At 45.3% G+C, this 14,119-nt stretch overlaps 1 protein-coding gene across 1 annotated transcript in view; it reads right to left on the minus strand.

Moving 5' to 3' along the window:
* Positions 1–2,004: 2,004 nt before the first annotated feature.
* Positions 2,005–14,119, minus strand: part of grid1a (glutamate receptor, ionotropic, delta 1a) — a 293,648-nt gene continuing 281,533 nt past the window's right edge. The window contains exons 14-17 of the mRNA XM_056610046.1: positions 9,951–10,146; positions 6,883–7,049; positions 4,697–4,937; positions 2,005–2,442 (exon numbers count right to left, since the gene is read on the minus strand). Coding sequence (XP_056466021.1) covers positions 2,005–2,442; positions 4,697–4,937; positions 6,883–7,049; positions 9,951–10,146 — 1,042 coding nt within the window. The remainder of the gene's footprint in view (positions 2,443–4,696; positions 4,938–6,882; positions 7,050–9,950; positions 10,147–14,119) is intronic.

The raw sequence follows: 14,119 nt of genomic DNA on the forward strand, positions 1-14,119 counted from the left end.
TAATTGTTTAATCGAAACAATAAAAAAAAATGCCCGCGAAACGGGCGATCGCGTCAAATGACAAATGTTTTGCCCGCGAAACGGGCGATCGCGTCAAATGACGTAGGAGGGTTCTTGAAACATAATACAGATAACGGATCGCTAGATAACACTTGTTTTTACTTTATATTTGTATTGTATTGAATTGTTTAATCGAATTTAGCTAGTAAACTGAGTGTTTTAAGCAGGTTTCATAGTCTAGAATGTTCAAGAACCTTCCTACGTGATTTGACGCGTCATTTGACGCGATCGCCCGTTTTGCGGGCAAATTTTTTTATTGTTTCGATTAAACAATTAAATACAATACAAATATAAAGTAAAAACAAGTGTTATCGCTATCTATCATAATACAGATAGCGATCCGCTATCTGTATTATGTTATTTCGTCGTTTGGAAACATGTTTTCTGCATCGCGTCGTCTGTTGCAGGGCAGGTTGTCAGGTTGTCAGGATGTAAACAAACGATGACGTAGGCCGGTACAATTTTCGCCCCCGGTACAATTTTAACGTGACAGCACCGCGGCCCGGGCAACGCGGATACCACGAAAACAGATCGCACTCAGAGGCCTAATTAGGCCTATATATTTTGTATTTGAAATGCAACAGTCTTTTCGTGGAGACTACGCTCAGAGCAGCTGGAATTGAACAAGAAGAACACACACACAAACACACACACACACACACACACACACACACACACACACACACACACACACACACACACACACACACACACACACACACACACACAAACACAAGCCTATGAGGGTGTGAAATCGCACATGTACACAGAGCATTTTTTTACTGCACAAGGTAAAAATCAGGTGGGTCCATCAGGTGGGTCCTGATGGAAATGAGTTCAAAACCCCTGAGCCATTTCCGTTGGTATTATCTCAATTGGTTCTAAGGCCTGTTAGAAAATGTTCTGTTTTGTTATTTAATGTTGTTTTCATCATTTTGATACGCGTCTACTTTTTCTGCAACAATCATCGTCATTAGGTGATGCAAGTAACTAAGACCGAAGCACTATTTGGTGGGGACAGATTTAGTAATACAATTGAGATTTGATACATTGGCCGTCAGTGGCTGAGGGAGATTTCACGGCCCCTCCATGTTAGACCAAATGGCCTCCTGGAAACTGGCGCTGGGGTCTTCTGTTGTTCTCGTTCCGAATTGTTATTGTTCGTGTATTAAATCTATTGAAAGATGTGTGTGTTCTGATGACATAACAGCCTTCCATGCTCTCTTCCAGAGGCAGTGGAAAGAACATTTTCTTTTAAGATTTCAGACTCATATATATTTTTTTTTTTAAAGCTTTTACCAATACGATAATGAACATGAACTCTTCTTGACTACTTTTCTTTTTCGAACATATGCATGGCAATATGAAGTATTCCAAACCCAAAAAGCGTTTTGTGAACACGTCTTTTTTTTGACCACCTTTTATTTATCATATCAAATAGATCATTTCTTTTAACGTCTCTGAAATTGTCAAATGTGAGTGGTTGTATTTTCCATCATGAGATCTCTTACATTCAGTTAAATGTTAATTTGAAAAGAAAACATCTTTAAACTTGGCACTTAGAAAACAACCACAAAGAATTGTCACCTTTATTCATTGAGAACAAAATTTACAAAGCCATTCAAACAGTCATTTTTTAATACTTTTAGATAGATTTTTTAAAGTCAACTTTTGAGAATAATCAAAATACACTTTTTATTTGTTACCCTCTTTCAGTACTTACAAATATGTACATAGAAGTGTCTTTATTGTCTATCATGGTTTTTCCTCCCTTATAACAAAAATCCTTTTTTTGTAGTCCATGTTTTTATTTATACGTGTCTGCAACATGTTGGCTCAGTGAGGCTCTCAGGGGTTCCTCATGAGCTGGACTGTCTGTGGAGGGTCCCGGGGAGGGGTGTGTAGGGGAGGGGGGCGGGGGGGGGGGCTGGTCCCAGGGGGTGCTCAGATAGACGTCCCATGGCTGGGCTCAATGTCTTCCGGGATGGATCCCCTTGGCACTGACTGGTAGGACATTGGCATGGGCGTCTTGAGGGGGCTCTGCCTGAAGAGCCCACCGTTGGGGGCCCTGTGTTTGCAGCGGATGGACGGCATGGTGGCGCTGCTCAGGGGCAGGGCCAGGCTCCTGCCGGCCAGGCCGCCCAGTGACCTCCCGGCCCCCAGGCCCTCCTGCAGGAAGGTGGTGACAGACAGGGGCGGGCCGCCGCGGTGAGGCGGGTAGTCCCGCACGGACAAGGCCTCCAGGGAGTGGCTGGGCTGCATGCTGCCAATGTCCAGGGCAGAGATCTCGATGGACTGGCCTGGCAGCTGCTTGTGGGCCATGTCGTCGTCCAGCAGGCTGTTCAGACGCTGGTGGACCTGCTCCAGGTTCATCTCCTTGTCCTGCAGGTGAAAGGGGGGGGGGATGGAGGTGGATCGTTCAAGGAATGGTGGAGCACAGATAAGCAGTAGGGAAGATGGAGAGATATGAGGCAGGATTGGCCGGGAGGGAGATGGAAGAGAAAGACAGAGGAAAATCGTTAGCTGAAGGCATGCAAATCCTGTTTAAAACAAAACACATCTTAACAGACGTCGTTCATTCCACCTCGTTTACGCCAATTACTTCACCAAATTGAAATGATACAGAAGCTGAAATGAAGATGGAACGACTGGGGAGGCATTGCTTTGGCACTGCAGACTCTTACGATTTGCAATGATGCAATTGGACAAAAAGTAATGTCTCAACACTTTAACCGAGCCCCAACCAATATGTCTCTTCTTCCAAGACTAATTAGGTTTATTCCCTGGTCAACCTCATTGCATGAGCATCAGCCTCCCCAAGGCTCCTGATGGACACACAGTGAACTAATCAGACTTTTCAAGAAAATGTGATTCAACAGAGGGCTTAAAGCTGCCATTTATGGCTGCCTTTTCAATTAAGCTGTAATCAGCAAACGTTATTTTTCCTTTGTACGCAACATCAGACAGTAATGGGGGTGACTTAAATGTGATTTGAGAGGGAGAAGCTGGAATGGGTCTTGAAAGGGGAAAACCCATTTAAGCTTCAACCACTTTGGCCAGAATTTCAGACAAATCACCATGCAAACCTCAGCCACACTGAACACCACACACAAGGACAAATCCAACACGGCAAACTACAGAGACCATGAGGCGAGATGAAAGATGACATAATGACTTGGACTTTAACTCCACACCTCTTCTCCTCTGACTCCTCTGACTCCTGTATCATAAGCCTCTTCCCCTGATTCTCACTGTCTCTCTCCCATAAGTCCCTGCAGCCCTTGAGGTCCAACGCTTGCTGTCATTATATGTCAACGACGGCCTTCTCCTACACTGTAATCCTTTGCCACCTGATAGAAATAATAAACTGCCCCACCTCCCCATTGACCTATTGTTTCAATGAGCTGACATTCAGGTGAAATGCACGAAGCTCCCACTGGGCTGATATTAGATAGGTTAGTTGATATTAGAAAGCACAACACTTAGGCTAGTGCTGCCATAGTGATAGCTCACTGATCGCATCAACGGTGTGCGTCGAAAAGGAAAACACATCCAGCCACACATAATATTGATAGAGCATGATGACCGAGGTAATGTCCTACCGGAACACCGTTGTCTACTTCCAACATCAATGAGCAAAATAGCTACAGCCACGGGGATGGGCTATAATGGGGGATAGCCTAGGTGATTTTTTTATGACAGTGATATGTAATCGTTCGGCCACAGCGCAACGTCAAAGACTGCCTCGTAACTTGAAGTCAACAACAGTAACTCAAACTCCCGCTGTGGGCCCGTCCATCGCATGGGGGGGGGGGGGGGGGAGCTTGATTTACTGCCCCGTCGCCAGGGAGACCTCAGGGTACGGCTGGGCCTTGGGTGCGTGCAGGCCGGTTGGTTTTCCCCCCCCCCCCCCTCTTACTGCCTTATCGATTGTCAAGTCCACCAGCGGGTCCGATTATGCAGAATCTGCTCACACTTTAGTTCAGGGATCCGTGGCGTGCCTCAGTGTCATCGCAGTGCAGCTGAGTGGAATCAGATCTCTGGTGTTTACACGGACTACTTGAATGGATGCGCTAGACAGGGCCATTGTCTTGCACCACAGCGCTCATTTAACACACAAGTAAAATTTAGTTCCGTTGTTTCGTAACGTGCCAATCAATCATGCCTGCCGAGCTCCGACTGCGCTTCCCTGGCATAATGATGATGAACCCTGTTTGTTTGCTCGGCCAGAATGGTGGTAATTAATGTGATGTGTTTCTAGTAAGCATGGAGAAGAGCGGGATAATCGTGACTTCACAGAAGACCCCCCCGATAACCAGCGCCCAACATGAGCGGCGGATGGATATCAATCACATGATGTTTGAACTCTCACGGTCAGCACAGGGGGGCACACCTATTATAACTGGGTGTACTGCAGCTCGACTAAATCGGGGCTGGTGTCAGCGCCTGCTGGATCCATAAAGTAGAGTGTGGCAGTGGCGTCCCGGGGCAGCACGGGGGGGCCCGGCGGTCTGGGCCGGGACCGGGGCCTGGGCGGGGCCGGGGGCCCCTCGGTGGCCACTCGGTTCTGGGCTAGCAGGCCTGCGCCCGGGCTCTGGCCCTGGCCCGACGGGTGGTCAGTGGTGGTGGCGGTCACCTCTTTGGGCTGGGCTCGGCGGCACGGGTGGCTGTTCCACCAGGTCTCCAGAGCGGCCACCAGCAGGGCCAGCAGCAGCCCCGCCGCCAGGATGCAGAAGACGCCGGCGAAGCTGTGCAGCCGCAGGGCCCGGCCCTCTGGCTGGGCGTCGGCGTGGCTGTCCAGGTCGCAGCGGCCCCTCCGGGGCCACCACTTCTGCTTCAGGATGTCCAGGTCCCCCTTCTCCTGGAGCTCCAGGATCCTGAGGCGGAGGGGGAGAACGTCAGGACATCACGTCAGAGAATATGCTACCAACATGGTCGGGTAAAAACGCTTTACTTTCAAAACAGAGTTTATTCCTGGTTTTCCAATCTCTTTACGTCAGCACACATTGGGTTCAGATTCAGATTCAGATTCAACTTCATTGTCATTTTGCAAGTACAGAGACAAAATCTTTGTATTGCATAAACTTGAATTTGACTTCCCTCCACGCTTCCAGCAACATGATTGGTCAAAGCAGATATAAAGAGAAAGAAAGCAAAATAAAGTGAAGTGCCGCATTCACCCATACTTGAGCTTGTCTGCCTTCAGACTTTAGATGGGTAATCTCAAGTTTGTGAGAGTAACGCTGTAGTACACTGGGAAATACACCGCGCATCAAGTAGGCAGCGCAGAGAGTAATCTTTTTTACCTTGTGTGCATTGCCAGTATTTTTCCACACAGAAGATCCGCTTCACTGTGTGCATATTGAGTTTTTCCGAGTGATAATGCATTTGCTTATGCAGGGTTTGGAGGGGAAGGCTCCATCCACTGGTACCGAATTAATGAACTAGATAGTTTAAACGACATGATCAAGATACACATTGATTTGATAATGTACTGCACTTCGCCTCTCCTAATGTTCACACGTGCTGAATAAATGAACTCCTGCGTAAATAATGTGGAGGGAGGGGGCGGGGGGGAAAGCAGCACGAAAAGAAATGGGTTTCATATCAAGTTGAATCAACTTGAGATGAGCCACAGCGGCAGCAAGCCCATTAGTTAGCTGGCGAGACAGCAGGGCTGAGAGAGGAGAGGAGGGGACGGGTGTAGTGGAGGAGAATGATGAGGGCAGGCTGGAAACAGAAGGTAGCCACTGAATCGAGAGAGAGAGAGAGAGAGAGAGAGACAGAGACAGAGACAGAGACAGAGACAGAGACAGACAGAGAGAGAGAGAGACAGAGACAGAGAGAGAGAGAGAGAGAGAGAGAGAGAGAGAGAGAGAGAGAGAGAGAGAGAGAGAGAGAGAGAGAGAGAGAGAGACACAGAGAGAGAGAGAGAGAGAGAGAGAGAGAGAGAGAGAGAGAGAGAGAGAGAGAGAGAGAGAGAGAGAGAGAGAGAGAGACGTGCGAGAGAGAGTGAGAGAGAGAGAGAGAGACTATACTGCTGTCCTGCATGTTCATTAGTCAACCCTAACCGCAACAAGTCACCCATGCACACATTAGCATAGATGCTCAGGCGAAATGAATAGGACCGAACGCTGGCACACACACACACATGCGTGTACCCACACAGACGTGCAGACACAAAGGATTTTTCTTTGTTTTATCTGCTATGGCTTTTGACATTCACATTTGGCATTCACTAACACAAACACACAGTTACACACATTGTTCTTTTCATCTAACAAAGCTTTTGACTTCCCCTCCCAAGGGCCCGACATTGAATAGTCCCACGCTTCTTCCAGCTTGTGAACTTGTTTGATGCCATTTAGGTGTTTTTAAATCTTCTGCTCACTGGTTCAACGAATAGTCCACTAAAACATCTGACACGCTGCTAAATGCAAAATAACATCTGACAAGATACATAAATATACATAATTATTATGAGTTTAATCATATATCAATAGAAAATTTGGTTTAAATATTTATTATCAATTATCAGTATCAACGTACAGCAGTAATAAGGGTAAACCAATATGGCCTAACCTGAAGGTAAACCATGATTTACATGCATGGGCTATGTAAATAAACAATCTATTTAAAACTAGTCCACCAGCTTCTTTCACTGCAGCAAGAATCAGTTTGCACACTATTGAACACAGATTACCAACGGCCCACAAGTGGCATCGGGCCTAACATCAGCATTCTCTGGGTTAACCATTGGTGTGATGCCAATGTTTCCGTAACATCCACCACCATCAGCAGCCTTGGCGCGTGCTGACTCACTTCTGGGAGAAGAGGTCTCGGTAGGGGCTGCCGTGCTGCAGGGCCACGCCGTAGCCCCTGGTGCTCAGGCTGTTCCCCGTCACCGTCAGGGTACAGTCATCGTCGGTCAGCGCCGCGTACTCCACCACCGCCATGTCCCACAGGAAGGCAAAGGGCTCCCTTTTGGTCTGTGGACACACACACATGCACGCATAGACACACACGCACGCATGTGCATAGACACATACAGACACACATACATACACAAACACATACACGTGCATAGACAAACACACATGCACACACACACCATGCAAGATAATAAAGCTATTAATGTTATTACGAATGTCTAATGGCTCAAGTCAAACTCAGGAAAGATGGAAAGATTTACCCTTTCCTAAGATACACAATGACAATATGTTATCTTGTTTTCGGGAAAGTTGAATTCTTTGTCTTAACAGGACTGCATTTGGACATCTCCAAGCGTGAAGCATATTTTCAGGGACACTGTGTTTCTCTGGCCTGGAGCACAAAAGAGGTGTGAGGGGTGTTTTTTATATTTTAATATATTTATTTTCTCCTGTTCTGTCAGTGTTCCCTCTGGACCCAACAATACTTTCTGCATTACTGTTGTGTAATGCAGTCCCGGTGAAACCCCAAGAAGCATTCCTGCTTCACATTGGATTCTGACTGCATGGTCTCTATATCTTTAGACAGGCGTAAGAAGAAGTTGAAGAATCTTTTTGAGTGAATAAAAAACGAATATATGTCCAATATGTTTCAAGCTTACATCAATAGCAGAAAGGAACTGTCCCCATTGATGTAAGTCTCTCCACGACCATAAAGACCATACACAGCAAAGGCAATTAGCGGCTTCAAATACAAAGCTGTTAAATGGGTTGTGTGCGTGTGTGTGCATGTGTGCCAAGACTGTGTCTAATTGTCCAACTATTAATTAATCCCCTCAAATGCTGTGTGTTGCGTGGGTGAGCGGTACGGAGCAGTTTTGCATTGTTTAAAAGTGTAACGAGAACTTAAGGAATAATACATATGAATCTGATTTGTAACTATTAATTTCAACACACACATGACTATAATAGGATGGCAAAACCAATATAGACGTTTGCATGCGTCGTAAGCGGTTTGGAATGGGAAATACTTATTGGTTCTGTACCAGAGCAAGCTATGGGAAGTAGCCCGCATATGAGTAATGGCTCATTCAGAGTAGACCATTATAATTGTGAGCAGGCAGCACGCCGTTTCTAATGGCCCCACAAAGCCTCCGTAGGGACTCAGACAAAGAGAAACCATAAATACGCAGCGCGACCACCTCGACTCTCTATTATGCTCTGGTCTGTTGCGTCCGTTGTGAGTCCCCTTGGGTAACCGGGCCCCTCGTACGGCCTGGGTACTTATGAGGCCCCTTATTAAGTAGACGCAGTACCCTGTGAGCTCCCTGGTGTAGCTGCTCACCGTGTGTGTCCCTGTCTGCTCCCATTTGTAGATACTCCAATAAAGGTAATTTATTCATGTTTTTAAATTCATGGGTTGTACCGTTTGGTTCGGTTCTCTTGCGTTTGGCTTAGTCGCTTCTGTTCCCACTTGACTGGGAGGCCTTTGTTCTGATAGGATTTAACAGGGATTTACACTTCACTGTATTTTTGCTGTCATTAGAGTCAGCATGTTAGCAAAAGCAGCGGGCAACAGCTGGCTGTCAGGGTTGTCATTGGTCCTCTTCCCGGGTCATGGCCTCACTGTAGGGGAGTGTTTTTGGGACAGCGGGCCCCATCCGTTACCTCCCACCTATTGACTTGGTGCTGAGTGAGTTGGTGCTCCATCCCCTTCTGTGGTTTGCAGTATCTAAAGAAGGGGGTTTGGTGCAACCTAACAGGGGGGGGGGGGGGGGCATTGACCATCATGTTTTCATTCCCTGGTCATACAAACTATTATCCTTAATCCACTGCTTTGAGTAATTTATTGTTATCATTATCTAAAATGAACCCATTTTAATTGTAGCCCTTTGTGTCAGTGTTTCATTATTAGTCGAGACACACTGTGGTGAGTGTTTGATAAGCATCTCTTTAGTGAGCGGCCCAAGATGCCCCGGTGTGTTTAACAAGGCTCTAATCCACCACCTGCTTACGTCATGGTAGGAATACTTACTGCTTGCATTGTAAAGAGATGGTTCGAAGGGTAAAACAATGTCTTGGAGTGAGTGGTTTACACTGAGGCCTCTTACTGAATCTTGGTCACTTTATCGAATACATCCTGAGTCGTTTTGGCCATTAGGCAAGATGCAAAGCACGCCAGACAAAAGATGAACCGTAATGTTTGCCTAACATAAGCACGGAAGAGCATAAAACATGCTCTCAACCTAGTGGAATTTATTCATACACCCCCTAGTCAGCACACTAATAAAGTCCACACTTTATATTTCTGTTGCTTAAATCATTTAGACCCCAAACACAGAAACGGCTGATGTTTTTCCCTCCGTCCTTCTTTTATTTTCTACATTGAGGAGACTGGCGCTCTGTGCCGTCTGGTCGCCATGGTAACAGCTGATGAGCCACTAGCGCTCGGGCAAAGAGCTTTAGTGTATCTTGTAAACCTCAGATGGAAGTTGAGCAAAATAGAAGGTATCAGCAAGGCAGACTTTTTTTTTAATTTATTTTTTTATTGAAGCCTTTTATGAAAGGCCTGAGGCCTTTAGCTGCCAAAATAGGGGCTTTATAAAGGCTAAATTATACAAGGTCTTGCAATGAAATATATCACTGTTTTATTATATTCCCACAGTGAATTGAGATCCATGTCATTAAGGAGCATGTGGTGGCTGTGGAGGGGATTAGACCGTGGGGCTCCAGTTAGACTGAAGAGTCGGGACCTTGGGGATCAAACCCTATAAGTTAAAGAAACACTTCGGTTCTGTTCAGACGCACTGACTCACTGATCAGGACGAACACCACGCCGTATGTGATTACAGATGCGTTGACCACCAACCCACCTAGCTATACATGTCACCATTATAGCAAGACACCTCCGCAGGTGTTTCCTGCTCCCCTATTGGCTGACGGAGGCAGCGGTGCGCTCACCTTCTTGATGCCGTCGGCGGGGCTGAAGACGGAGTTGTCCTGGCCCTGGTTCTTGTTGATGGTCCTCCAGAGCTCAGCGAAGGTGCTGTCCTGCTCCAGGGGGTTGGTGCCCTTGGCCCGGAAGTACTCGTAGACGGCCGACTCACGGACCGTCCCGTACACCAGGTCGGACTGCTTGGACAGGTCCTGGAACGACCTGCAGGGTAGCACAACAAAGGGCGCTACTTTAGCTCACAGGAGCTAACTCTGGCTCTGGTTTCTTTCGTCTCGCTTTTGTTAAAAAAAATAGATGTCCTCTCTTTCCTCTCCCACCCCCAACGGAATGAGTGGAAGCAGAGGAAGTCTCTCAGTAACACCCCCGGATAATCTTGAACAAGTAGATGGCTTAAAGAAAAAGTCAGGCTTTGAGATGAAATTTGTTTTCATGTGGAAACCAAGGAACAAAGAGCAAAGTGATGATGAACCCAGCGTGAACCGGCGCATTAGGGAAACGCAGACCAGCCAAAGCAGATGGGCACGGAAATGTTTGGGGTTATTTAGGGCTCACCATGTTTGAATGAAACTAGAGTTTCTGCACGCGCATTGCGCGGGCTCAACCTCTAATTGTAATTAAACCCATAGCAATAATCTGGAAACCCCATTCGATAATCCAACAAATTTTGCCACGTATAACATTTTAATGTTACAACGTACAACATTTTGGTTATCCTTTTACGTAATGAAGCAAGCATTATAATTTCCTTCTTACGTTATGAAGCAAGCGTACACTTGGACAAATGTAGTGGATTTCTGTGTCTAACTGAGAAAACAGGGAGTGGAAGGACGGGACCCTATAATGTTCAGTTGACTGTCAGTAATAATAGTAATAATAATAATAATAAAGAAATCTTTTTCATCATTTTGTGAACTCATTGAGTGTAATTTATCGTATGATGTGTACTTTTTGGGATTTGATAAGAGCTGTCTTTTAGTGTTCACCACAAATTACTTTTAAAAACTAGCCTGGGTATAGCCATGCTGCCTTGCGCGCGATTTCATTTTGCGCTGCTATGCAGCCTGGATTCCATGGATCTGATTTTCGCCTGAGATCGGGAGCCAATCACAGAACGGGGAGGGACGGCAAGACGATGACGACGTCTATGCGACACACCCATCGTCTTCTTCCTCATCGAATTTCTGTCGCTCTACATACGTCATCTGGTATAATTGATACGATTGGCTATGAGCTACGTACAGACTCATATGCTAGACATTCATAGCGCCCAATACACGGCTCCGGGCAATCGTAAACCACGCCTCAAATGCGAGAAATTGAATGTGTGGTTTCCAGACCTCATCAATGTAGATTGAGATGAGGTCTGGCGTTAGCCAGGCTACTTAAAAGCAGTGGCAACATTTAATTATTTTTTTTAACCATTCAGCGAACAATAGGCAACAGGCTGATCATTGAGGGGGCCACTCAATGACATGCAGAAGCGTCATCAACACGCCCAATGAAGTGGCGTGAGAAATACCTACTTTACGCTCCTCATTCACACGTAAGGTAATTTACATTTCCTACGGAGAAAATACTACCTCAGGGGTAGTATTATGAAGGAGATTTTGAGGGTACAAATGTCAGGATATGTTGGTCACACATACTGTCTGAAAGCAGCTAATTTGTGAGCATTTGATAAATAAAATAGACTATATAATTAGTCAATTTATGGGTAGGCTAACAGGGGTAATTTTTCAATGGAAAGTGTAGTTTACTATGCATGTAAATCAATTATTAAATAGCTTTTACTGTTATTCAGGGCTGATTTGGTTTAAAATAATAATCATCATTGAGATTTAACATCTCTTCAGTGTCCTGGCCAAGACAGGCAGCAGCAACCAACAGTCACACATAGCATACACACCAAACATTAGAAAAATAAAACAACTATAACAGTCCGCAGGGGGGAGGGGGGGATATCAATATCGCAAGACATTTGGGGAGACTCAAGGAGGAGGGTAATATTAGATTTGAGCAACAAAGTGTAGTCTTTTATTGTGGTGGACTCTATAGACATAATTCACCATACTCTGTTATTGCATGTTTTCATTCTGTGTTATAGGACGCTGATCACGTGACTTGCTTGTGCTTTGATATGCCGGTCGGCGCGATGTTCGAATTTAACGTTTTTTATACAAAATGAACGACCTGCCATTGCTTGTCGAGGTGAGAAATAGGCTCTTCACTTCTTTTATCGCAATTTCTACAGTCTATAGACAGAACATGTTACCTGGGAGAGTTTGTCGACGATGACGCCGTTAAAATAGACGGAAGGGGGGGAGTGGGGATATGTCTGTCTGTGCTGTGTATGTGTGCGTTTGTGCGGGCTGTGTGTGTGTGTGTGTGTGCAAGCTGCAGGCTGCTTGGCACCTGCGCACTTACCAACTTGAGTCACTTGTGCGACAGGCTTGCTATTATATAGTAGTAAGATAAGATGTCACATTAGTGTACATGGACTGTTAGGGGTATAAAAAAGGACTAAACCTCAACATTTGTTGGGGTTGAAATGAGGGTTCTATAGCAATCCTAGGGGGTGCTATAGCTCCATCCAGCCTTAAGCTAGAGAACGATTGGCTGACTTAATAAATACACACACAATGATACCAAAGAAAATACAGCATTATAATTCTCATGCTCGGATAACCACGACATTAGACTCACAATTCAGCCTTTAGTAGGACTGCCGCAACCGAGATTACCAGCACATTAACAGAGATGTGTTCACATTGTTGCTCCTCAATCCCCACCAAACCAGACAGTAAACATGCTGAGCAGATGCTAGGCTTTCGGCTGGGACTAGTAAACAAGCAATAAAGGGGCTCAGTATAACTAACGCCGTTTCAGGAGAATGGATTTCCCTGTTGGCCACACCTGTCATTCAGCACTCAAACCGATTTTCAATTTTCTCATGCAACTATTTCATTAAATTCCATTCAGATACCATTAGTATGTATGTATAACAGGCTCATTTTATTGCAGGAATGCACTGAATAATCATCTATAATTTTTCCCACTAGTAATACTCCAATGTTTGTATCATTTAATCGAAATACAACCCCTGGATCAAATGCAAATGAATTTTCCCCTTGAATAAATTGATACATTTCCTTTTTAATATAAGATCTTTCAATGAATTTGAACAAATACATTTATTTAAATACAATTCAGTAATGACTTCCTGCCCTATTTAAATCCTAATCTATTGAAAAAAATGTTTTGAATTAATAAATACAGGTTATGAGTACAGTATATATCAGTATACATTATTAAGTATAAAATCAACACCTCATCCACACAGCTAGATAACCTGACATTTTCTCTTTTAGCAGCGTGATCTTCGTCCCTTTACTACTTGCTTCATCATGCTTCAAAGTAAAATAACTCTGTCTCCTACTGGCTTTGATCAGCACTGAACTGGAGGACGGTGTTTGTGGTGCTGTGGTGACCAGGCGGAGACCACTCTTTCCTGAAAGGTCACGGTCTTCCAGGGTGTAAAGTGAGCTACTCCAATCGCTCCAGCCCATTCTGTGAGTAATTACTACTGCAGCATTGTGACTGGGAGGCTATGATGTTACTGGGAGGTTTGGTGTGACTGGGAGGCTGTGGTGTGACTGGGAGGCTATGGATGATGACAGTGCTTATAAAGCTGTTGAGAAAAGCCAGTTATCTTGTTGGTGGATGGGAGGCTTTAGGAGGGGGATGAGATGGAAAAAGAGACAGATTTACCACCGCCTCATGGACCACTAACGCACAGTTTCTTTGAATAAACTGATTCCTAGTCAATACTATCCCCCTGTAAAATACAACCACTCGATCATCAACACACTGATCAACCTGTTGCAGCATAGAATTTAGAGCATGTTTAAAGGAGGTTGATGATGGTGGTTGTGTGTGTCTGTCTGTCTGTCTGTCTGTCTGTCTGTCTGTGTGAGGGTGTCTGTCTGTGTGAGGGTGTCTGTCTGTGTCTGTCTGTCTGTCTGTCTGTCTGTCTGTCTGTCTGTCTGTCTGTCTGTCTGTCTGTCTGTCTGTCTGTCTGTCTGTCTGTCTGTCTGTCTGTCTGTCTGTCTGTCTGTCTGTCTGTCTGTCTGTCTGTCTGTCTGTCTGTCTGTCTGTCTGTCTGCCTGTCTGTCTG

This window comes from Gadus chalcogrammus, chromosome 15 (assembly GCF_026213295.1).
Source record: "Gadus chalcogrammus isolate NIFS_2021 chromosome 15, NIFS_Gcha_1.0, whole genome shotgun sequence".
NCBI classification, from domain to species: domain Eukaryota; kingdom Metazoa; phylum Chordata; class Actinopteri; order Gadiformes; family Gadidae; genus Gadus; species Gadus chalcogrammus.